Here is a 27,254-nt window from a genome sequence, read left to right as displayed (position 1 = left end):
CCTATGACTGGGCTGTGGGAAGTGCACTGTGGGAATCTGATGTCATGCATCAGTTCGCATGCTAGGCAATATCCTTGGATGTTCTTGGAGGTAGTAAGGGTGCCTTTTGGAACCCAACCTTTGAGTCTCTGTGGGAAGCTGTTGAGAGGTGGGTCTGTGGAGATGCTAAATTCATCTGTGGTTGGGTCAACACTAGAGGTCGACAGACTGTGATTTTTCAACGCCGATACCAAAAAAAGCCGATACCGATTCATCTGACGATTTTTATATATTTGTGATAATGACAATTACAACAATATTGAATGAAGACTAACTCAGGTTCTAAACATGTTCTAAACCCAGACTAGCTCAGGTTCTAAACCCAGACTAACTCAGGTTCTAAACCTGTTCTAAACCCAGAATAACTCAGGTTCTTAACCTGTTCTAAACCCAGACTAACTCAGGTTCTAAATCTGATCTAAACCCAGACTAACTCAGGTTCTAAATCTGTTCTAAACCCAGAGTAACTCAGGTTCTTAACCTGTTCTAAACCCAGACTAACTCAGGTTCTAAATCTGTTCTAAACCCAGAGTAACTCAGGTTCTTAACCTGTTCTAAACCCAGACTAACTCAGGTTCTAAATCTGTTCTAAACCCAGACTAACTCAGGTTATTAACCTGTTCTAAACCCAGACTAACTCAGGTTCTAAACCTGTTCTAAACCCAGACTAACTCAGGTTCTAAATCTGTTCTAAACCCAGACTTCTAAATCTGTTCTAAACCCAGAGTAACTCAGGTTCTTAACCTGTTCTAAACCCAGACTAACTCAGGTTCTAAACCTGTTCTAAACCCAGACTAACTCAGGTTCTAAATCTGTTCTAAACCCAGAGTAACTCAGGTTCTTAACCTGTTCTAAACCCAGACTAACTCAGGTTCTAAACCTGTTCTAAACCCAGACTAACTCAGGTTCTAATCCTGTACATGTAGGTAGGGGTAAAGTGACTATGCATATGCAATTCCCCGATGTAGCGATGAAGAACTCTGAACTCCAAGGAGGGGTCATCTCAAGGGAATCTTTTTCTGACCACCTCACCTCATGGTGTCTTCTTAGAGTGGGATTGACTCACTGGGTTCCTGGAAATTAAATCCATTAGATTGACTCTGTATGCTAACTAGAATTGATGACTCTAGTCTAAACTGCTGCTCCACTAGGGACTGAGTAATGTGATTGCCTCCGTTGGAATTAAATGAAGAATCCAGGGGCTGAACAAGGCTGACATCATTCACAGCCTCATCTTACAGTCAGGCATCTTACTAACAAATGGGAGGAAGCTTATCAGTGTTATAAAGGCAACTCTTACACTCTAAGCTCTCTGGCAGTCCTTTCACCATCTCCCTTCCTGTGCCAAGGTGACACAGAGACATGGGTTGTGTTCGCCTGGTGATATCTGCAATTCAGATCCTGCGGTATATGCATTTCAAGGTGCTTGTTCATCTGCTACCCTAGACACGTACAGCCCAGCCCAGCCCGTGGCTTTCCAGGAGCCTAGGTGGTAGAGCCATAGTGTTGTGTTCATGCCTCTAGTTCATGAGGGATAAATCATCAGCACTCCCGTTTCTCTGCTGGTGTTGCTTTGTGAACAGCTGTTAGTAAGGTAGCGTACAGTAGGTAGCGTCTGGTTGGATCTGCTGCCGAAGCTCATGTTTGAAGTCTCAGGGCCTGAGTTAGTCTTGTTTTAGAACAGGTTTAGAACGTGAGATAGTCTGGGTTTAGAACAGGTTAATAACCTTGAGCTAGTCTTAGTTTAGAATAGGTTTAGAACCTGAGTTAGTCTGGGTTTGGAACAGGTTAATAACCTGAGTTAGTATTGCTTTAGTACAGGTTTAGAACCTGAGTTAGTCTTAGTTTAGAACAGGCTTTGAACCTGAGTTAGTCTGGGTTTGGAACAGGTTAAGAACCTAAGTTAGTCTGGGTTTAGAACAGGTTTAGAGCCACTGAACTGAGGTATTACACTACGATTATGCAGCCCATAGTTTAAGGAAGGGACAACTCAAATTATTTGTGGATATTAAGGCCGGCCAGACAACTATATCTGTAGATTTATCCAGTCATCAATTACTGTGCTGTAAATTGAGGGACAAACTAGATTTATGCTGACTCTTTGAAAATCTAGCAATGAATATTCGTAATGATAGTACTGTCCTTCATTTCCCATCCACCAGTATCTCTTTTACTGGTATATTACATTATTTTATCGGCAATATAATTTCCCTTACAAGTACTACCCCAAAAGGTCTCCCTCCCACTTCCACTGTGACCCAGCAGACAGTGCTGACTGGTTTGGTCCCCCACACATTCGTACTGCATCCTGAGTCAAACACACATCAAAGGGATCATCTGACGGGCCCAAAGGCGTCGGGGAGTGGAGGAGCGGAGGGAGCAGAGGCACGGTCGACACGTTATGAACGCCAAGGCGAGGCAGGCAAGCGGCACGGTCTCGGTGGGGACTAAATTAGTCGTGGCGGGCGGCGTAGCACCCACGCTCCATTAGCATTTGTTACGCATGAATGGGGAAAGGTCGTTTCAGTCACGGCCGGGCAGCGACAGCTGAAGAAAAATGCAGAGGAGAGATAGAGAGGAGAAGGTATAGTGATACCTTTCGGTGACTGTTGACCCGTACTGAACCCAGCCCTGCCAGAACACCACAGCTCATCTTGAAACCACTCAATTACAGTCTCTGGCTGCTCTTCTAGCCTGAGTGATTTTCATTGTCAACCCCGACATATACTTAGAGCCCTGGATTTCTCTCTCTCTCTCTCTCTCTCTCTCTCTCTCTCTCTCTCTCTCTCTCTCTCTCTCTCTCTCTCTCTCTCTCTCTCTCTCTCTCTCTCTCTCTCTCTCTCTCTCTCTCTCTCTCTCTCTATCTCTCTCTCTCTCTCTCTCTCTCTCTCTCTCTCTCTCTCTCTCTCTCTCTCTCTCTCTCTCTCTCTCTCTCTCTCTCTCTCTCGCTGTCTCTCTCTCTCTCTCTCTCTCTCTCTCTCTCTCTCTCTCTCTCTCTCTCTCTCTCTCTCTCTCTCTCTCTCTCTCTCTCTCTCTCTCCTTCCATTCCTTCCCTCCATCCTCTGGGGTATTGTGTTAATCATTCTGGGTGAGTGTTTTCACAATGTCACTAATGAAACTCTATTGATTAGTAGTTTGCTCTGTACCTGCAGGCCTCTGGCATGGTAACACGTTCACGTCTGGAGCTACAGTAGTCAGGAAGCAGCGCCGACACCGTAGAAATGACTGCTCCTAGATCAGCATTAGATTCCCCCTGGTCAGCTATCTGTTATCTGTTGGTGATGTAATGCCTTAGGAAGAGAGCCCTGGCTGTAGAGTACCATTCTTATGGGTGTTTTATTAACCAATTATGAGCCTGGCCAGCTGCTGAGATAGCCAGTCAGAGTGAGTCAGAGCCATGAAACACATTACATGAGGCACACACAGCTTTAAACAGCGGGAAATGGTGCGTATGGACTCAAAACAAACACACCCCTAGCACCCGTATGCACGCACACACACACACACACACACACACACACAGACACACACACACACACAGACACAGACACACACACACACACACACACACACACACACACACACACACACACACACACACACAGACACACACACACACAGACACACACACACACACACACACACACACACACACACACACACACACACACACACACACACACACACACACACACACACACACACACACACACACACACACACACACAGACAGATTTACTCATTGTCATTTCAGGGTTGGCTTCTTCACATGTTTGCTACATGTGTAATCAACCCATAATGTGGCAGTGTTTGCTTTACTCTGTGTGTGTTTGCATACAGATGCCCAATCCACGTAACAGGAGACCAAGCCAACTTGGCCATCTCTTTAATAGACGTAAATTTGCATGCTAGCTCTTAGTTAAAATGTGTACCTTGGCATCATTTCTGGTTTCCGCCGGTGCTTTAAGTATCAAACAACCACTTGCCGTCCTTTCTGCCTAGATTCCTCCTCTGATGTGAGCAGTGCTTTGTTGACTGGCCATCTCCTGGCTGTGGAACGGAAGACCAGGCTAAGCGTGGGCTCTGATCCCAGCGCAGGCTAAACAACTCTCTCTCTCACTCTCTCAGAGGACGGCAACTGCTCCTTATCTGGCCCAGGCTAGGCGATCCTGCCTGCCTCCTGCCTCTGCCTGCTTCTACCGCCACAAAGAGCTGGCGGAGGAGGAGGAAGCGATAAAGCCTAATTGCGTGCCTTGCGATTACCAGGGGATGGGAGGGGAGGAGAGGATGAGGGCATAGAATTTTAATTGTGTCTGTTGGCTGTTGATAAATACATACCCCCCCCATCCGGTCCTGGCTGAACTGGCATCAGACTGTAGGAGTAGCAGCAAGTGTGGCACAGCTGGGAGCAGCATGCTGTGGTGTAGCGCTGTGTGGTGTGGTGGCCGCTGATTCCTCATGCACAACACAGCCAGTCTTTATTTACGGCTGAGCTGAATTATTCATTGGGAAAGATAGAGAGGGTAAACTGTAGGGCGCGCAGATGCGCGCTAGCCTTTCAAAAGCTTTTTCTCTGGCAGTGAATGGGCTGTGGTAAGCAGTGATTTGTCTCGCTGGCTGGCTGGCATGGTCTCCGGCTCTGCTGCTGAAAGGCAACATGTGCACCAGGTGGGTCAGTGAGACAAAGAGGAGCCGTGTGTTACAATAGAAGAATAGTGTAGCTAACTGTACTTCATTGTCATGTCTTGTCCCTGTGCTCCCCATGCTATTCGTTTCCTCTGCTGTCTTGTTTGGTTCATTTCGTGTTTTCTCCCCTTGCCCCTCTCTCCTCTCTCGTGTCTCTTCTGCTGATGCTCTACAGATGATGGTAACAGTGGATCCTCTGATTGTGAATCTCAGTCCTGCAAATTGAGCACATGCATTGCGATTCTTCAGGTTTAACTGAATCATTTACACACTTATAACTTTTGTTTTCATGGTTGGTGTGCTATATTTGGTGCCTTATTGATTCATTCAAAGTTCCCCAATGTGGGGAGTAGAAGTGGTACCCATGACACACATACTACTGATGTATGAAAGTTCAACTGAGCCCAGGGGCGGTGGTTAAATTGCTCTTCCACTACCTCATCTGCTGCTGTGACACACTCACACAGCATGGTGCTGTAGCAGAGAAAAGGCAGGGCCTCCCTAAGAGGGAGGCTGTCTCCCCGGCTGGCAGCATGTGCAGCTAGGTGCCCCAAGGGGCCGTGTGTGTCTTGTCTTTGCTGCAGCGTTCTGTAGCCCGCTGGTGTTATTGGAGACGCAGGGCACAGGATCATGTTTCACTCCTCCCTGAGGGGCAGCTGCTAGATAGGATCAGATATTCAAATGCTTTATTCAAATTCTCATGCCGTTCATTACAGCCAGGTGACCCCGTGATACAAGTCAGTGTTCGACATCCATCCGTGTCTGAGGACGTCGGGAGATTATGTGGAAACTGGACCACTAGGGGCGACAGTGAGCGCTGTTACCTTCAAGTAGGTTTTAGTTTGGCTAGGAAGTTGTGGATGGGCATAAGCATCTGCCTCTGATTCCATAGGTTGCAAATTTAAATCCAGCGATAGAAAATAGTTTTTTGAGATTTTTGTTTTAAGCCTATCCCAAACCTTAACCGTTACCTTAAACCATTCGGAGTTAATGTCTAACGTTAAGATTTTCAGAGATAATGCTTAAATTGAAGCCTAACCTTAAACAATTGGAGTTCATGCCTAAACGTAATCTTAAACACTTTGACATTTGACTTGAGAAACAACTTCAAAATTTGACGTTTGAAAACATCGATAAACGTCTAATTCTGTTGTAAGACTGTGAGAGCTGGTTGGTTCCTTCAGCAAGAATTGTGTCAGGCATCATTTACCCGTCATTCTCCATTTGAAATCATATTGGCTGACAGTTGGCTGTCCTATCTATGCTTAGAGAGATAGTACTTCTGTCTCTTTGTCCCCGTCTCATAATCAAATCAAATCCAATTTTATTTGTCACATACACATTTTTAGCAGATGTTAATGCGAGTGTAGCGAAATGCTTGTGCTTCTAGTTCCGACAATGCAGTAATAACCAACAAGTAATCTAACTAACAATTCCAAAACTACTGTCTTATACACAGTGTAAGGGGATAAAGAATATGTACATAAAGATATATGAATGAGTGATGGTACAGAGAAGCATAGGCAAGATACAGTAGATGGTATCGAGTACAGTATATATGTATGAGATGAGTATGTAAACAAAGTGGCATAGTTAAAGTGGCTAGTGATACATGTATTACATAAGGATGCAGTCAATGATATAGAGTACAGTATATACGTATGCATATGAGATGAATAATGTAGGGTATGTAACATTATATTAGGTAGCATTGTTTAAAGTGGCTAGTGATATATTTTACATCATTTCCCATCAATTCCCATTATTAAAGTGGCTGGAGTTGAGTCAGTGTCAGTCTGTTGGCAGCAGCCACTCAATGTTAGTGGTGGCTGTTTAACAGTCTGATGGCCTTGAGATAGAAGCTGTTTTTCAGTCTCTCGGTCCCAGCTTTGATGCACCTGTACTGACCTCACCTTCTGGATGATAGCGGGGTGAACAGGCAGTGGCTCGGGTGGTTGTTGTCCTTGATGATCTTTATGGCCTTCCTGTAACATCGGGTGGTGTAGGTGTCCTGGAGGGCAGGTAGTTTGCCCCCGGTGATGCGTTGTGCAGACCTCACTACCCTCTGGAGAGCCTTACGGTTGTGGGCGGAGCACTTACTACCCTCTCCACTACTGTTCCATCGATGTGGATAGGGGGGTGTTCCCTCTGTTGTTTCCTGAAGTCCACAATCATCTCCTTAGTTTTGTTGACGTTGAGTGTGAGGTTATTTTCCTGACACCACACTCCGAGGGCCCTCACCTCCTCCCTGTAGGCCATCTCGTCGTTGTTGGTAATCATGCCTACCACTGTTGTGTCGTCCGCAAACTTGATGATTGAGTTGGAGGCGTGCGTGGCCACGCAGTCGTGGGTGAACAGGGAGTACAGGAGAGGTCATGTTACCAGTCACCTTGCCCTGATTAAAAGCAGTGGTTCGCGCTTTCAGTTTCACGCGAATGCTGCCATCAATCCACGGTTTCTGGTTAGGGAATGTTTTAACCATTGCTCTGGGAACGACATCTTTTACGCAAGTTCTAATGAACTCGCACACCGAATCAGCGTATTCGTCAATGTTGTTATCTGACGCAATACGAAACATAGCCCAGTCCACGTGATGGAAGCAGTCTTGGAGTGTGGAATCAGCTTGGTCGGACCAGCGTTGGACAGACCTCAGCGTGGGAGCTTCTTGTTTTAGTTTCTGTCTGTAGGCAGGGATCAACAAAATGAAGTCGTGGTCAGCTTTTCCTAAAGGAGGGTGGGGCAGGGCCTTATTTGCGTCGCGGAAGTTAAAGTAACAATGATACAAGGTTTTTCCAGCCCTGGTTGCGCAATCGATATGCTGATACAATTTAGGGAGTCTTGTTTTCAGATTAGCCTTATTAAAATCCCCAGCTACAATGAATGCAGCCTCAGGATGTATGAATTCCAGTTTGCAAAGAGTCAAATAAAGTTCGTTCAGAGCCATCGATGTGTCTGCTTGGGGGGTGAATATATACGGCTGTGATTATAATCGTAGAGAATTCTCTTGGTAGATAATGCGGTCGACATTTGATTGTGAGGAATTCTAAATCAGGTGAACAGAGGGATTTGAGTTCCTGTATGTTTCTTTGATCACACCACGTCTCGTTAGCCATAAGGCATACGCCCCCGCCCCTCTTCTTACCAGAAAGATGTTTGTTTCTGTCGGCGCGATGCGTGGAGAAACCCGCTGGCTGCACCGCCTCCGATAGCGTCTCTCCAGTGAGCCATGTTTCCGTGAAGCAAAGAACTTTACAGTCTCTGATGTCCCTCTGGAATGCTACCCTTGCTCGGATTTCATCAACCTTGTTGTCAAGAGACTGGACATTGGCGAGAAGAATGCTAGGGAGTGGTGCACGATGTGCCTGTCTCTGGAGTCTGACCAGAAGACCACCTCGTTTCCCTCTTTTACGGAGTCGGTTTTTTTGGGGGGGGGTCGCCGGCTGGGATCCATTCCGTTGTCCTGGTTGAAAGGCAGAACACAGGATCCGCGTCGCGAAAATCATATTCTTGGTCGTACTGATGGTGAGTTGATGCTGATCTTATATTCAGTAGTTCTTCTCGACTGTATGTAATGAAACCTAAGATGACCTGGGGTACTAATGTAAGAAATAACACGTAAAAAAAACAAAAACTGCATAGTTTCCTAGGAACGGGAAGCAAGGCGGCCCTCTCTGTCGGCGCTGCATCTCTTAGGAGTCAATAGGAGCCTGATGGTTTTGTGGGGCTACTGCCAGACTATTTTACAGAAAGAGGAATTATTTGAATCATAACATTGACACAATTTGGTTATTTCAATTATCCACTACTTATTGTAAACGAGAATGTGCTCGTTGCCGTTCATTGAGCAGCCTTTGAAGTATCATGCATCTGATGGGGCCACGTCAGCGGGCGGTTGGTTCTTGGGAGTCGGAACCTGTCAGGATGTTGCTCCATCTTTTCCCGCTGTCCAGTGAAGGGGTTCAGTAGCTCTCCGCCCTGGTCATGATCTCTATGACCTCCAGGTCAGCATCAGACAGCTGCCGGATGGTGATGCTTATGATGGAGTGGTTTGTGTATTTTTGTGTTCCGACCTCCTAGAGAGAGAGAGGGAGAGGAGAGAAAGAGAGGGGAGAGAGAGAGAGAGAGAAAGATAAGTAACTTGGACTCAACAAGATTTGAGAAAATGAATATAGTGTCTTAGCTCTAATATCAAAATATGTAGGCTACTTATTCTACCAGCTGTCACAGCCTCGAGTCAGAATTAGACGTTCATCCATGTTTTTCAAATGTAACATTTCAAAGTTTTTCCAAACGTCAAAAGTGTTTAAGGTAAAGGTCAGGCGTTAACTCCAAATTCTTAATATTAATCATTAACCTGTTAGTGATCCCTTTGCGCGCCAATCCCTTTAGCGGGATCGATTTCACAACATCCAGAGCACCAAATTCAAACTACAGAAATATCAATATTCAAGATTCACGAAAATATAAGTGTAATACATCAAAATAACGCTGTACTTCTTGTTAATCCTGCTGCATTTCAAAAAGGCTTTACGGTGAAAGCAGACCATGCGATTATCTGAGGACAGCGCCCCGCATACAAACACATAAAAATCACTTTCAACCAGGCAGGTGGCGACACAAAAATCAGAAATAACGATATAATAAATGCCTTTCCTTTGAAGATCTTCTTCTGTTAGCACTCCAAAATGTCCCAAAAACATCACAAATAGTCCTTTTGTTTGATAATGTCCTTCTTTATATCCCCAAAATGTCAATTTATTTGGTGTTTGATTCAGAAATACACCGGTTCCAACTCGCCCACTACAAAGTATCTAATAAGTTACTTGTAAACTTGGTCCAAACATTTCAAATAACGTTCCTAATCCAACCTCAGGTATCCTAAAACGTAAATAATCTATCAAATTTAAGACGGGATAAACTGTTTCCGAAGCCAGATAAAAGAAACATGAAGCGCATTCCAGTTCATGTGCACCAAACAGCAGAGTCCACATGGAGTGACACTTAAAAAGAACAGCCATACTTCTTAATTTCCTAAAAGAATAACATTAACCAATTTCTAAAGACTGTTGACATCTAGTGGATGCAATAGGAACTGCAACCAGGTTCCTTTTAAATAAAGCTTCCCATAGAAAACCATTGGGAAATACTATGACCTCAATTATTTTCCCCCTGGATGATTTGTCCTCAGGGTTTCGCCCGCCAAATCAGTTCTGTTATACTCACAGACATTATTTTAACAGTTTTCGAAACTTTAGAGTGTTTTCTATCCAAGTCTACCAATTATATAATTATATGCATATCCTAGCTTCTGGGCCTGAGTAACAGGCAGTTTTCCTTCAGCATGCTTTTCATCCGGACGTGAAAATACTGCCCCCTATCCATAAAAAGTTTTAACTCTGAATGTTTAAGGTTTGGGATAGGCTTAAAACTAAAATATCAAAAACAACTTGCAGCCTTTACGATCAGAGGCAGATGCTTACACCTATCCCCCATTCTCATCCACAATGCCAAGCAAAACCGAAACCTACTTGAAGATAACAGCACACTCTGTTGCTCATAGTGGCCCGTTTCCACGTCATCTCTCTACATCCTGAGATATGGATGGACGTCGAATACTAGCTTGTATCTCGGGTGACCTGGCTGACTTATTTGTACAACAAACCTTGGATCCTAGTGTGTTAATTCCGACTGATTCTCGGCTGTACCACACTGTCATCCGCGGAGACCACCCGCCTGGAATGCAGATAGATGGCCGGAGCGTTTGCAACCATGTCAGGTTCGTCATGTCTCGCTCCGATGGAACTTTAATGTTCTTAGTGTGTTCGTTAAATTACAATTCAGATAGCACAGAGAAAACAAGATGCCCATTTTTGTGTCATGTGCCTACCCGTGCTAAATAGGTTTTTCTGAATGGCTTAGAACACGTCTCAAACAATCACAATGCTTGTTTTGAGCAACCCGTTGTAGAACAAGTTGTTTATCAGGCACTGTAGTGTACAATTGCATGAGGATCACTGCTTGTCCAAACATGTTGTGTGCTCATGCTATTTGCAATGGAGGCTATATGCCCAGTTTACTCTGTACTGTTGGAAATTTGTACTTAGTGTTTACCAGGCTTTTGATTACCGATTAACTGTGCATTTTGCTCTTCCTTTTTCCTCTATTGTGTATATACAGCCTGCTCAATCTTTTAACCATTTTTGTCTTTGTTAACATCTCACGTCTGTGTCTCTGTGTGTCTCCAGTGTGTGGCTGTGACCTGGCTCGTTCAGGTTTCTTCCAGAAGGGAGGAGAGTACATCTGTTCAGAGGACTACCAGCGCCTCTACGGTACCAAGTGTGACAGCTGTGGAGACTTCATCACAGGGGAGGTGGTCTCGGCGCTGGGGCGTACCTACCATCCCAAGTGTTTTGTCTGCAGCATGTGCAGGTAGGTACCGTGCGGAAACACACACACACACACACAAACTCAGCAAAAAAAGAAATGTTCTCTCACTGCGTTTATTTTCAGAAAACTTAACATGTGTAAATATTTGTATGAACATAACAAGATTCAACAACTGAGACATAAACTGAACAAGTTCTACAGACAAAAAACTAACAGAAATGGAATAATGTGTCCCTGAACAAAGGGGTGGGGGTTCGAAATCAAAAGTAACAGTCAGTTTCTGGTGTGGCCACCAGCTGCATTAAGTACTGCAGTGCATCTCCTCCTCATGGACTGCGCCAGATTTGTCAGATCTTGCTGTGAGATGTTACCCCACTCCACCAAGGCACTTACAAGTTTCAAGACATTTCTGGGGGCAATGACCCTAGCCCTCACCCTCCGATCAGACAGGTCCCAGACGTGCTCAATGGGATTGAGATCTGGGCTCTTCGCTGGCCATGGCAGAACACTGACATTCCTGTCTTGCAGGAAATCACGTACAGAATGAGCAGTATGGCTGGCGAATTGTCATGCTGGAGGGTCATGTCAGGATGAGCCTGCAGGAAGGGTACCACATGAGGGAGGAGGATGTCTTCCCTGGAACCCACAGCGTTGGGATTGCCTGCAATGACAACAAGCTCAGTCCGATGATGCTGTGACACACAGCCCCAGACCATGACTGACCCTCCACCTCCAAATCGATCCCACTCCAGAGTACAGGCCTCGGTATAATGCTCATTCCTTTGACGATAAACGCGAATCCGACCATCACCCCTGGTGAGACAAAACCGCAACTCGTCAGTGAAGAGCACTTTTTGCCAGTCCTGTCTGATCCAGCGACGGTGGGTTTGTGCCCATAGGCGACGTTGTTGCCGGTGATGTCTGGTGAGGTCCTGCCTTACAACAGGCCTGCCTCAGTTCAGCCTCTCTCAGCCTATTGCGGACAGTTTGAGCACTGATGGAGGGATTGTGCGTTCCTGGTGTAACTCGGGCAGTTGTTGCTGCCATCGTTTACCTGTCCCGCAGGTGTAATGTTCGGATGTACCGATCCTGTGCTGATGTTGTTACACGTAGTCTGCCACTGCGCGGACGATCAGCTGTCCGTCCTGTCTCCCCGTATCACTCTCTTAGGCTTTTCACAGTATGGACATAGCAATTTATTGCCCTGACCAAATCTGCAGTACTCATGCCTCCTTGCAGCATGCCTAAGGCATGTTCATGCAGGTGAGCAGGGACCCTGGGCATATTTTTTTTTGTGTTCTTCAGAGTCAGTAGAAAGGCCTCTTTGGTGTCCTAAGTTGTCATAACTGTGACCTTAATTGCCTACTGTCTGTAAACTGTTAGTGTCTTAACCTCTTGAGTGTAGGGGGCAGTTTTTTAATGTTTGGATGAAAAACGTACCCAAATGAAACTGCCTATTTCTCAGACCCAGAATCTAGAATATGCATATAATTGTCAGATTAGGATAGAAAACACTCTAGTTTCCAAAACTGTCAAAATATTGTCTGTGAGTATAACATAACTGATATTGCAGGCGAACACCTGAGGAAAATCCTAAGAGGAAGTGCCTTCTATTTTGAAAGTTCCATGTTCCATTGCATGGCTTCCCTCCATTTAAAGGGATATCAACCAGATTCCTTTCCATATGGCTTCCACATGGTCTGAACAGTCTTTAGACATAGTTTCAGCCTTTTATTCTGAAAAATGAGCGAGAAAGATCTCATCGCGTCAGTGGATGGCAGGGTGCCAGCAGAGTTTTGCATGAGCGAGCAGTTTGGAGTAGACATTTTCTCTCTCTCCTATTGAAAAAGCTACGGTTCGGTTGAAATATTATCGATTATTTATTGTAAAAACAACCTGAGGATTGATTATAAAAAAATATTTACATGTTTCTACGAACTTTACGGATACTATTTGGAATTTTCGTCTACCCCGTCGTGACCGCTCGAGCCTGTGGATTTCTGAACATAACGCGCCAACCAAATGGAGGTATTTTGGATCTAAAAATAATCTTTATGGAACAAAAGGAACATTCATTGTGTAACTGGGAGTCTCGTGAGTGCAAACATCCGAAGATCATCAAAGGTAAACGATGCATTTTATTGCTTTTCTGACTTTCGTGACCAATCTACTTTGCTGCTAGCTGTTTCGAATGTTTTGTCTGCTGAGAGAGATGTCCTTACATAAACGCTTGTTTTGCTTTCGCTGAAAAGCTTTTTTGAAATGTGACATGCCAGGTGGATTAACAACAAGCTAAGCTGTGTTTTGCTATATTGCTATATTTATTTCATGAAAATTGTATATTTTTAGTCATTTAATTTGAATTTGGTGCTCTGCAATTGAGCGGATGTTGACGAAAATGATCCCGCTAAAGGGATGAGTGCGCCAAGAACTAACAACCGTTCCACAGGTGCATGTTCATTAATTGTTTATGGTTCACAAGTATGGGAAACCGTGTTTAAACACTTTGCAATGAAGATCTGTGAAGTTATTTGGACTTTTACGAATTATCATTGAAAGACAGGTTCCTGAAAAAGGGACGTTTCTTTTTTTGCTGAGTTTATGTAGAGTATATCCACCACATTGATCATTGCTGGCCCTTCGATGCACATCATGGATCATGGTTGATTAAATTATTGAGTTTACCATAGAGGCAACGAGTGGAGGAAAGTAGTGAATAATTTGTTTTATTGGGGTTGCTGGCATATAATCAGTGCTGAATAAAATTGATAAAGAAGAGAAATCAGCATAATCAGAAAACAACAAAGAAATTATCAGATGTTTCATCAGATCTTCCAAGACAGGGAACAGTTCAGTGAGGAGGGACATGTTCTTTAGAGGAGAGAAAGGGACATGCAGCCTCTTGTTTCTGCTTGTCATGCTGGGAATCTAAGACCTCAGGGGTATTGCGATGTCAAAAGCACTCTCTCTGATTTTGTGGTTCACTGTCATTGTTTCAGAGTCTTTAGAGGGTTTTTGACGACTTTGTGGTTTCTTCTATATTGGTCTGCTGGTTGAGATGACTCGGGATATTTAGTAGCAGGAGGATGTTAGTGAGGCCAGACACACACTGCAGCAGCATGGGCCAGAGAGAGAGGCCGTTCAGGCATATGGTAGTAGAAATATGTGCACAGTATGTACAGTCGTGGCCAAAAGTGTATTATTTTCCACAAAGTTTGCTGCTTCAGTGTCTAGATATGTTTGTCAGATGTTACTATGGAATACTGAAGTATAATTACAAGCTTTTCATGAGTGTCAAAGGCTTTACTGACAATTACATGAAGTTGATGCAAAGAGTCAATATTTGTAGTGTTGACCATTCTTTTTCAAGACCTCTGCAATCCGCCCTGGCATGCTGTCAATTGACTTCTGGGCCACATCCTGACTAATGGTCACCCATTCTTGCATAATCAATGCTTGGAGTTTGTCAGAATTTGTGGGTTTTGTTTGTCCAACCGCATCTTGAGGATTGACCACAAGTTCTGAATGGGATTAAGGTCTGGGGAGTTTCCTGGCCATGGACCCAAAATATCAATGTTTTGTTCCCCGAGCCACTTAGTTATCACTTTTGCCTTATGGCAAGGTGCTCCATCATGCTGGAAAAGGCATTGTTCATCACCAAAGTGTTTCTGGATGGTTGGGAGAAGTTGCTCTCGGAGGATGTGTTGGTAACTTTCTTTCATGGCTGTGTTCCATTCATTCATTCATGTTCTAAGGCAAAAGTGTGAGTGACCCCACTCCCTTGGCTGAGAAGCAACCCAACACATGAATGGTCTCAGGATGCTTTACTGTTGGCATGACACAGGACTGATGGTAGCGCTCACCTTGTCTTCTCCGGACAAGCGTTTTTCCGGATGCCCCAAACAATTGGAAAGGGAATTCATCAGAGAAAATGACTTTACCCCAGTCCTCAGCAGTCCAATCCCTGTACCGTTTGCAGAATATCATTCTGTCCCTGATGTTTTTCCTGGAGAGAGGTGGCTTCTTTGCTGCCCTTCAAATCAAATCAAATCTAATCAAATTTTATTTGTCACATACACATGGTTAGCAGATGTTAATGCGAGTGTAGCGAAATGCTGATGCTTCTAGTTCCGACAATGCAGTAATAACCAACAAGTAATCTAGCTAACAATTCCAAAACTACTACCTTATATACACAAGTGTAAGGGGATAAAGAATATGTACATAAAGATATATGAATGAGTGATGGTACAGAGCTGCATAGGCAAGATACAGTAGATGGTATCGAGTACAGTATATACATATGAGATGAGTATGTAAACAAAGTGGCATAGTTAAAGTGGCTAGTGATACATGTATTACATAAAGATGCAGTAGATGATATAGAGTACAGTATATACGTATACATATGAGATGAATAATGTAGGGTATGTAAACATTATATTAGGTAGCATTGTTTAAAGTGGCTAGTGATATATTTCACATCATTTCCCATCAATTCCCATTATTAAAGTGGCTGGAGTTGAGTCAGTGGGTTGGCAGCAGCCACTCAATGTTAGTGGTGGCTGTTTAACAGTCTGATGGCCTTGAGATAGAAGCTGTTTTTCAGTCTCTCGGTCCCAGCTTTGATGCACCTGTACTGACCTCGCCTTTTGGATGATAGCGGGGTGAACAGGCAGTGGATTGGGTGGTTGTTGTCCTTGATGATCTTTATGGCCTTCCTGTGACATCGGGTGGTGTAGGTGTCCTGGAGGGCAGGTAGTTTGCCCCCGGTGATGCGTTGTGCAGTCCTCACTACCCTCTGGGGAGCCTGACGGTTGTGGGCGGAGCAGTTGCCGTACCAGGCGGTGATACAACCCGACAAGATGCTCTCGATTGTGCATCTGTAGAAGTTTGTGAGTGCTTTTGGTGACAAGCCGAATTTCTTCAGCCTCCTGAGGTTGAAGAGGCGCTACTGCGCCTTCTTCACGATGCTGTCCGTGTGGGTGGACCAATTCAGTTTGTCTGTGATGTGTACGCCGAGGAACTTAAAATTTACTACCCTTTCCACTACTGTTCCATCGATGTGGATAGGGGGGTGTTCCCTCTGCTGTTTCCTGAAGTCCACAATCATCTCCTTAGTTTTGTTGACGTTGAGTGTGAGGTTATTTTCCTGACACCACACTCTGAGGGCCCTCACCTCCTCCCTGTAGGCCGTCTCGTCGTTGTTGGTAATCAAGCCTACCATTGTTGTGTCGTCCGCAAACTTGATGATTGAGTTGGAGGCGTGCGTGACCACGCAGTCGTGGGTGAACAGGGAGTACAGGAGAGGGCTCAGAACGCACCCTTGTGGGACCCCAGTGTTGAGGATCAGCGGGGTGGAGATGTTGTTGCCTACCCTCACCACCTGGGGGCGGCCCGTCAGGAAGTCCAGTACCCAGTTGCACAGGGCGGGGTCGAGACCTAGGGTCTCGAGGTTGATGACGAGCTTGGAGGGCACTATGGTGTTAAATGCCGAGCTGTAGTCGATGAACAGCATTCTCACATAGGTATTCCTCTTGTCCAGATGGGTTAGGGCAGTGTGCAGTGTGGTTGAGATTGCATCGTCTGTGGACCTATTTGGGCGGTAAGCAAATTGTAGTGGGTCTAGGGTGTCAGGTAGGGTGGAGGTGATATGGTCCTTGACTAGTCTCTCAAATCACTTCATGATGACAGAAGTGAGTGCTACGGGGCGGTAGTTGTTTAGCTCAGTTACCTTAGCTTTCTTGGGAACAGGAACAATGGTGGCCCTCTTGAAGCATGTGGGAACAACAGACTGGGATAGGGATTGATTGAATATGTCCGTAAACACACCAGCCAGCTGGTCTGCGCATGCTCTGAGGGCGCGGCTGGGGATCCCGTCTGGGCCTGCAGCCTTGCGAGGGTTGACACGTTTAAATGTTTTCCTCACGTCGGCTGCAGTGAAGGAGAGTCCGCATGTTTTGGTTGCGGGCCGTGTCAGTGGCACTGTATTGTCCTCAAAGCGGGCAAAAAAGTTATTTAGTCTGCCTGGGAGCAAAACATCCTGGTCCGTGACGGGGCTGGTTTTCTTTTTGTAATCCGTGATTGACTGTAGACCCTGCCACATACCTCTTGTGTCTGAGCTGTTGAATTGAGATTCTACTTGTCTCTATACTGATGCTTAGCTTGTTTGATTGCCTTGCGGAGGGAGTAGCTGCACTGTTTGTATTCGGTCATGTTTCCGGTCACCTTGCCTTGATTAAAAGCAGTGGTTCGCGCTTTCAGTTTCACACGAATGCTGCCATCAATCCACTGTTTCTGGTTTGGGAATGTTTTAATCGTTGCTATGGGAACGACATCTTCAACGCACGTTCTAATGAACTCGCTCACCGAATCAGCGTATTCGTCAATGTTGTTGTTTGATGCAATATGAAACATATCCCAGTCCACGTGATGGAAGCAGTCTTGGAGTGTGGAATCAGATTGGTCCGACCAGCGTTGAACAGACCCTTCATGGCACCAGGCCATCCTCCAAAAGTCTTCGCCTCACTGTGCGTGCAGATGCACTCACACCTGCCTGCTGCCATTCCTGAGCAAGCTCTGTACTGGTGGTAACCCGATCCCACAGCTGAATTAACTTTAGGAGACGGTTCTGGCGCTTGCTGGACTTTCTTGGGCATTATGAAGCCTTCTTCACAACAATTGAACCGCTCTCCTTGAAGTTCTTGATGATCCGATAAATGATTGATTTAGGTACAATCTTACTGGCAGCAATATCCTTGCCTGTGAAGCCCTTTTTGTGCAAATCAATGATGACGGCACTTGTTTCCTTGCAGGTATCCATAGTTGACAGAGGAAGAACAATGATTCTAAGCACCACCCTCCTTTTGAAACTTTCAGTCTGTTATTCAAACTCAATCAGCATGACAGAATGATCTCCAGCCTTGTCCTCGTCAACACTCACACCTGTGTTAACGAGACAATCACTGCCATGATGTCATCTGGTCCTTTTGTGGCAGGGCTGAATTGCAATGGAAATGTTTTGGGGGGGATTCAGTTAATTTGCATGGCAAAGGGGGACTTTGCAATTAATTGCAATTCATCTGATCACTCTTCATAACATTCTGGAGTATATGCAAACTGCCATCATACAAACTGAGGCAGCAGACTTTGTGAAAATGAATATTTGTGTCATTCTCAAAACTTTTGGCAACGACTGTACAACACAAATGACCACATAAAAGCGAAGCCACATGCACCACACCCACACATACATACCCTACTGAAACAAGTTCACCTACTACACCAGCTCCGATGGAATTTTGACCTGAATTGTTTCCTCTAAGCCATTTTATTCATTTCTATTTGATTTATTATATTATTTGTTTTGTTATTGTTCAAACACCCACACTCTCAACTGTCGTGTCTCTCTCTGATCTAGACTCTGTGTGGTGTGCCAAGGCAGACCTGGGTCTGGTTGGTTGGTGTAGGTGGCATGCTGTGTTGTACTATGGAATGCCCAGGTGGTCTGGGCACGCAGGTGGTAACACACGGTGGCAGGAGGCCGTAGCAGGTGGCACCAGGGCTGGGGTGGGTTTTAGAGTCTGACCCACAGTAACCTCCCCACCTAGGGCCCTGATAGGCTGAGTGCACTACTGCTTACATGGCTGTGCGTGTATGTCCCATGGTGCACAGATGTGTGTGTATGTTAATGAATGTGTTTTGCAATGTTTGCAATCTGTAGTTCAATGCTATTACATGCTGACCTGACATTGAATGGTGTTATGATATGTAATTTGGGCACATGCTTGACAGTGATATGCATGGTGATAGGGAATATACCACCGTCAGTTGGCTAGTGAACCAGTAAATGATATTGAATGATGTTACTGAGTAGTCCATGTTTAAGGGTCATGAATCTTTACAAAAAATTGCCCTAATAGCTCTGCCTGCCCTGCAAGAGATGCTGACTCTTAGCTTTCGGTGGCGGCAGCGGAGCTGGCATTCCGCTCATGCAGTCAGCAGTCACTACACGTAAAACACTCATCATCAACCACAGATCACCCCCACTTCTCCCAAACCTCACTATGCAGGGGGTAGGATGCGTTGTTTACGCAAGTGCATTGGACAGTATTGCCTGTCGTTCATAGCACACTGCATCGTCCTCAGCATGTTTGAAACAGCGTCTGCATCCCAAATGGGCCCTGGTCACAAGCAGTGCACTATCTAGGGAATAGGACACCATTTGGGACGAACCCGGTATGTTTGTTTCAGTGTGCAGCATGAAGATCACCTCTGCTGGCCCAGTTTAGCTGCTGTGGCCAAGCGGGTGTGACGCATATTCCCCTGCATGCCTGGCTGCCGTGTGGCTGGATACAGGATCTATCCAATGGCCCATCATGACTCCAGGGAGGGTGGATATCTCTGTGAGCCTCCCTGTCACCGGATATTACCACTGAAGCCCACAGGGCCACCCTGTCAGCACACAACACACCAAAGTGATGGTGTGTGTGTGTGTGTGTGTGTGTGTGTGTGTGTGTGTGTGTGTGTGTGTGTGTGTGTGTGTGTGTGTGTGTGTGTGTGTGTGTGTGTGTGTGTGTGTGTGTGTGTGTGTGTGTGTGTGTGTGTGTGTGTGTGTGTGTGTGTGTGTGTGTGTGTGTGTGTGTGTGTGTGCGTATAATGAATGCAGAGCAGAGGTTGGGACTTGCCTTTTGAGTTGTAGCCCTAAATACCCATCCTGTCTGCTTTAGTATCTCCATGTGTCTTTTCTCTGTTTTGTTAAGAATAATTTTTCTTGGCGCCTTTCTTTGCAGGTTGTCTAAATAGCGATATTGTTTATATCGGCTAGTTGTGTCACTGTCTCACAACCTATTTCATTTACATAAATCTTCAATTTAGGTTGCTACGGTTCGAACAGGCTTACATTTGAAAGAGTTTGTCATACCTTTTCACGGTGATAGAGAAATGTGCAAATGGACGTTTTTTAAATGTTATTTATATAAAACATTTTCCCTCCAATTTCCTGATATCAAAATGGTAGTTACAGTCTTGTCCCATCGCTGAAACTCAATGTACAGACTCGTGAAAGACAAAGATCGAGAGCCATGCGTCCTCCCGAAACACGATCCTGCTAAGCCACACTGCTTCATGACACACTGCTCGCTTAACCCAGAAGCCAGCCTCACCAATGTGTCAGAGGAAGCACCGTACGTACACCTGGTGACCAAATTCAGCGTGCATGCACCTGGCCTGCCACAAAGAGTCGCTGGAGAGGAATGGGACAAGGACATCCCGGCCGGTCACACAATCCCCTATCCCGGACAAGGCTGCGACATAGTTTGGGATCGGAACCGGGTCTGTAGTGATGCCTGAAGCACTGCGATGCAGTGCCTTAGACCACTGCACCTCTCGGGAGGCCCTTTATTTCTCATATTAAAGATTATACATACAAACAGGTAGATATAAGATCCCCTACCGCATCAACCCCACCCCAACCCCCCATGCTCCAACAGGGCCCCACCCCAACACCCTATGCTTCCACAATGACCCACCTCAACCCCCATGCTTCAACTGAGCCCAACCCCCATGTTTCAACGAAGCCCCACCCCAACCCCCATGCTCCAACAGAGCACCACCCCAACCCCATACTTCAGAGCCCCACCCAAACCCACCAACAGAGCCCCACCCTAACCCCCCATGCTTCAACAGAGCCCCACCCTAACCCCCAACAGAGCCCCACCAACCCCCATTCTTCATCAGAGCCCCACCCCAACAGCCCACTCTCCAACAAAGCCCCACCCAAACCCCCCATGCTCCAACAGAGCACCACCTCAACCCCATACTTCAGAGCCCCACCCAAACCCACCAACAGAGCCCCACCCTAACCCCCATGCTTCAACAGAGCCCCACCCTAACCCCCAACAGAGCCCCACCAACCCCCATTCTTCATCAGAGCCCCACCCCAACAGCCCACTCTCCAACAAAGCCCCACCCAAACCCCCAATGCTCCAACAGAGCACCACCCCAACCCCATACTTCAGAGCCCCACCCAAACCCACCAACAGAGCCCCACCCTAACCCCCCATGCTTCAACAGAGCCCCACCCTAACCCCCCAACAGAGCCCCACCAACCCCCATTCTTCATCAGAGCCCCATCCCAACAGCCCACTCTCCAACAAAGCCCCACCCAAACCCCCCATGCTTCAACATAGCCCTAACCCAACCCCCATGATTCAACTGACCCCAACCCCCATGCTTCAACAAAGCCCCACCCCAACCCTGCATGCTCAAACAGAGCCCCAACTCCCCATGCTTCAACAGAGCCCCAACCCCCATGCTTCAAATGAGCCCCAACCACTCATGATTAAAAAGAATCCCACCCCAAACCCCCCATGCTCCAACAGAGTCCCAACCCCCATTCTTCAACAAAGCCCCAACCCCCATTCTTCAACAGAGTCTCAACCCCCATGCTTCAACAGAGTCCCAACCCCCATTCTTCAACAAAGCCCCACCCCAACCCCCATGCTCCAACAGAGCCCCACCCCAACCCCCATGCTCCAACAGAGCCCCACCCCATCCCCCCATGCTTCAACAGAGCCCCACCCCATCCCCCATGCTTCAACAGAGCCCCACCCCATCCCCCCATGCTTCAACAGAGCCCCACCCCATCCCCCCATGCTTCAACAGAGCTCCACCCCAACCCCCATTCTTCAACAGAGCCCCACCCCATCCCCCCATGCTTCAACAGAGCCCCACCCCATCCCCCCATGCTCTAACAGAGCTCCACCCCAACCCCCATGCTTCAACAGAGCCCCACCCCAACCCCCCATACTTCAACAGAGCCCCACCCCATCCCCCTGCTCTAACAGAGCCCCACCCCATCCCCCCATGCTCTAACAGAGCCCCACCCCAACCCCCATGCTCCAACAGAGCCCCACCCCAACCCCCATGCTCCAACAGAGCCCCACCTCAACCCCCATGCTTCAACAGAGCCCCACCCCATACCCCCATGCTTCAACAGAGCCCCACCCTATCCCCCCATGCTCTAACAGAGCTCCACCCCAACCCACCATGCTTCAACAGAGCTCCACCCCATCCCCCCATGCTTCAACAGAGCCCCACCCCATCCCCCCATGCTTCAACAAAGCCGCACCCCAACCCCCATGCTTCAACAGAGCCCCACCCCATCCCCCTTCTCTAACAGAGCCCCACCCCAACCCCCATGCTTCAACAGAGCCCCAGCCCATCCCCCCATGATTCAACAGAGCCCCACCCCATCCCCCCATGCTCTAACAGAGCCCCACCCCAACCCCCATGCTCTAACAGAGCCCCACCCCATCCCCCCATGCTCTAACAGAGCCCCACCCCATCCCCCATGCTCTAACAGAGCCCCACCCCAACCCCCCATGCTCTAACAGAGCCCCACCCCATCCCCCATGCTCTAACAGAGCCCCACCCCAACCCCCATGCTCTAACAGAGCCCCACCCCAACCCCCCATGCTCTAACAGAGCCCCACACTAATACCAGAAAAACAAACAAACATAAAGTAAAGAAAATACAAGTGCAAATAATTCTTATTTGGGTTCGTTTAATGAGTTATGAAATTAGCTGGGTCTATGCCTTCTAGAAAGGATAAGAAAGTTTGGCAGATTATCATATTTAATTGCAGATCCTCTAACGGAATAATTTATTTTCTCTGCTTTTAAATGTTGCATGACTTACTTTATCCACTGGCTAAAGATGTTTGTTTTGATGAATATTTTGGAAAGGGGCTCCGTCCTCGCTCTTTCATGTGCGAGCGTGTCTGTGTGTGTGTCTCCATGGAGAGTGATCTTCTAATCAGTATGAATGTGATTAGAATGGAGGTCTTGCCTTTGATGCCTTTTCTCTCTCATGCGCTACTAAAGAGAATCACATTGCCCTCCTTGACCAAATGAAGCGCCCTCTGCTCAAAGGTTTTTTATTTTCTTTTTAGAAACCTTTTCTAAACATTACAGAATCCCAAATGCATGCGGGAATAATCACGTCTAATCTTCTTCAGACACATCAAAGCATCATTAGTCTCAGTGCTCAGCTGTTCAGTGTTGGCTAGTTAGTTAGTGATACATTAGCGAACACTTCCAGAATGGCTGTATAGAACGGTACCACTGCTGGGCTGTAGTCGTCTCTGCACTGTCCTCCAGCAGGACCCTGGATTTCACTGTCATTGTTGAACAAAAGCAAACATGGCTCCCCCTGTAAAGGACACAAGCCTACTGCAGGATTTTCTCATGGATTTATTTTGAGTGTTTTTTAAGGAAGAATTTACTAAATGTATTACAATTGGACCACCAAAACAAGTACATTGTGAAAAATTACCAAACACAAAATGTGCAGTTGTGTGAAATAATATTGCCTAGCTGTCATTACACAGCATACGTACTGTATGATGTTACAGGTTCAGCAGAATACATGTCTGATGTCTTCTTTTGTCTTGTCTCCCAGAAAGCCTTTCCCTATCGGGGATAGGGTGACCTTCTGTGGGAAGAAGTGTGTCTGTCAGCAGTGCTCTCGTTCGCTGGTCAGCAGCGAGCCGGTCAAGATCCACGGACCCAGCCGTAAGTCTCCATATCAGAATAACCTTCTCATAACACAGGGCCCTCAGCTGGACTTAACACGTTCAGTGTCATACAGCACAGGAATGGTCCCATAGGACAAGGCTCCAGCACACCGCACCTCTCAGTGGAATCACTATATCCTGATGATGACTTCATGAATTTCTGATGCAATAGTAGCATCTGTAGATTAATCTGCGACAAAAGCACATACAGGAGATGCAAAGACCAGATCTCAACATACAGTAGGACCCCCCCCACCAGATCTCAGCATACAGTAGGACCCCCCCACCAGATCTCAACATACAGTAGGACCCCCCCACCAGATCTCAACTCAACATACAGTAGGACCCCCCACCAGATCTCAACTCAACATACAGTAGGACCCCCCCACCAGATCTCAACTCAACATACAGTAGGACCCCCCACCAGATCTCAACTCATACAGTAGGACCCCCCACCAGATCTCAACTCAACATACAGTAGGACCCCCCCACCAGATCTCAACTCATACAGTAGGACCCCCCACCAGATCTCAACATACAGTAGGACCCCCCACCAGATCTCAACTCATATACAGTAGGACCCCCCACCAGATCTCAACTCAACATACAGTAGGACCCCCCACCAGATCTCAACTCAACATACAGTACAACCCCCCCACCAGATCTCAACTCAACATACAGTAGGACCCCCCACCAGATCTCAACATACTCAACATACAGTAGTCTCAACATACAGTAGGACCCCCACCAGATCTCAACATACAGTAGGACCCCCCACCAGATCTCAACATACAGTAGGACCCCCCCACCAGATCTCAACATACAGTAGGACCCCCACCAGATCTCAACATACAGTAGGACCCCCCCCACCAGATCTTTACATACAGTAGGACCCCCCCCACCAGATCTCAACATACAGTATCTCAACATATAGTAGGACCCCCCCACCAGATCTCAACATACACCCCCCACCAGATCTCCCCCCCCCACCAGATCTCAACATACAGTAGGACCCCCCCACCAGATCTCAACATACAGTAGGACCCCCCCACCAGATCTCAACATACAGTAGAACCCCCCCCACCAGATCTCAACATACAGTAGGACCCCCCACCAGATCTCAACATACAGTAGGACCCCCCAACCAGATCTCAACATACAGTAGGACCCCCCCCCAGATCTCAACATACATTAGCTGCAGGACCCCCCTGACCAGATCTCAACATACAGTAGAACCCCCCACCAGATGTCAACATACAGTAGGACCCCCCACCAGATCGCAACATACAGTAGAACCCCCCCACCAGATCTCAACATACAGTAGGACCCCCCACCAGATCTCAACATATAGTAGGACCCCCCTAGCTAGCCAGATCTCAACATACAGTAGGACCCCCCACCAGATCTCAACATACAGTAGAACCCCCCACCAGATCTCAACATACAGTAGGACCCCCCACCAGATCTCAACATACAGTAGGACCCCCCCTCCAGTCCCTCGACTTCTTGGCACCAGATCTCAACATACAGTAGAACCCCCCACCCCCTTAGATCTCAACATACAGTAGGACCCCCCCCTCCAGATCTCAACATACAGTAGGACCCCCCCCGTCACCAGATGTCAACATACAGTAGGACCCCCCTCCAGGCCGGCTCGGTCACCAGATGTCAACATACAGTAGGACCCACCCCCCACACCAGATATCAACACCCCCTACCAGATCTCACAGTAGGACCCCCCACCCATCATATAACCAGTGCATACGGTTGTTAATCATGTTAATGCACTACTACAGTCCCATTAAATCTTCATTGAGTTTTGAGTAGAGATTTCATGATGTACATCGGACACCTGGTTAAGTACATGGAGTGCAGAGGGGGGGGGGGGGTACAGTATCAGTAACACACTACAGGGCTGAGCGGGTGACGGGCTTGATATCACATCAATCAATAATATCTCTCATCTGCAAATGACTGCTATCAATCTACCTGGCAACAGACACATGCTTTGATTAGGCTCCAGTCACATACTGGAACCATCAGCTCTCTCCAGGTCTCCGGCGTGGCGTCCTACCTGACAGGTCGCTCCTCCCTGTCTGCAGCTTGTGCGACCAGGCAGACACATGTGCTGTTGTGAATAAGAATTTGTTCTTTACGGACTTGGTTAGTTAAATAAAGGTTAAATTTAAAAAATGAATGACCTAAATGAATGGGAGCTTTGATTACGAAACAACTTCCCTGCTCGGCATCTGATGCCTTTTGTTTTAATGGCTATCTATAAGACATTAATAAATGAAATTGTCACACAATATCCCACGGTGATGACCTAAAATAGATGATAATGTCTGCCTTAGTTTGACTGGCAATATAAGGTATTTGAACTGAGTCTCCCAGGATCCAGGCGGACTGGTACAGTGCCTACCTGCCCTGAGGGAGTGGTGTTGTGTTGGCCACCTTGCCCTGTCCAGATGGCTGCCCTGTCCATGTGTCACCAGGTGGAAATACGGCCCGCCTGTCCAGCAAAGCCATTTCCCTTTGGTTATTAACTGGAAGATCCGGTTTTATCTGAGAACAGCCAGAGTGTTAAACGCTCAGTATGGGTGTGGATGTGCCAGGCAGAGTAGCCCTGACATACAGCACTGAGACAGAGTGTTAAACGCTCAGTATGGGTGTGGATGTGCCAGGCAGAGTAGCCCTGACAAACAGCACTGAGATAGAGTGTTAAATGCTCAGTATGGGTGTGGATGTGCCAGGCAGAGTAGCCCTGACAAACAGCACTGATCCAGAGTGGTGAGAAACGCCTGTTAACCAAACAGCCCGTACAGCAGGCAACAGAGTCACATCAAATGAGGACTGAGGAGCCCTGGGTGTGTCCGTTGTGACCTGAGACTGGAGTGTGAAAAATGTACAGGCATGACCGAACTCAAGATGTTTGTGGAGTGTGAAGGATGATGCATTCAGTGTAGGTGAGTTTGGAGTAGGACTCTCCGTCTCTCTCTCTGGGAGGAGAGCAGGAGTGGGGGGACAGACGAGACGTCGAGCTTAAATGATCACAAATGGGAGCCCGACCCTTTTCCAACATTTACTGTCATGTATCTTGCCCTGGAGGCAGAACTGAGCGATTTCTGCTAGATGGGCCAACTGCAAAGTCAAAATTGGCTATATCGTAAAAATGGATTAGAACAGCAATTTATTTAGGGTTAGGCATTAGGGTTAGCGATGTGGTTAAGGTTAGGGTTAGGTTTAAAATGCAGTTTTGCCTCCAGGGCAAGATTAATGACAATAAATGCAACCTTCCCCCGTCACGGCCATGAATCATCGTCTGCCATAACTCCCTCTGCTCTGCTCTGCTCCTCTCTGCCCACTCCTATCCTCCACTCACTACACCCACAGCCTCCAGTAGAGCTACTTGATGCTCTAGACTGTATCTGTACTGGATAGTACATCACATCCGATCTGATGCACATTTGTGATTCCTTACCGGAGAGAATACATGTTTGGTTCAATGTTGTTTTAGCCCCATCTTGCTGCTCTTCCACTTTGATTCTCTGTTCATCTCAATCT

General features: G+C 46.8%; 1 protein-coding gene across 7 annotated transcripts in view; it reads left to right on the top strand.

Moving 5' to 3' along the window:
* LOC123999693 (actin-binding LIM protein 3-like) overlaps positions 1-27,254 on the top strand; it is a 156,112-nt gene that overhangs the window by 66,075 nt on the left and 62,783 nt on the right. For all 7 annotated transcript variants that reach the window (XM_046305682.1, XM_046305688.1, XM_046305687.1 and 4 more), the window contains exons 3-4: positions 10,971-11,154; positions 23,576-23,688. In XM_046305682.1, coding sequence (XP_046161638.1) covers positions 10,971-11,154; positions 23,576-23,688 — 297 coding nt within the window. The remainder of the gene's footprint in view (positions 1-10,970; positions 11,155-23,575; positions 23,689-27,254) is intronic.

This window comes from Oncorhynchus gorbuscha, linkage group LG16 (genome assembly GCF_021184085.1).
Source record: "Oncorhynchus gorbuscha isolate QuinsamMale2020 ecotype Even-year linkage group LG16, OgorEven_v1.0, whole genome shotgun sequence".
NCBI lineage: Eukaryota > Metazoa > Chordata > Actinopteri > Salmoniformes > Salmonidae > Oncorhynchus > Oncorhynchus gorbuscha.
Note: the sequence above shows the minus strand (reverse complement) of the source record. Positions and strands in the feature narration are given on the sequence as shown.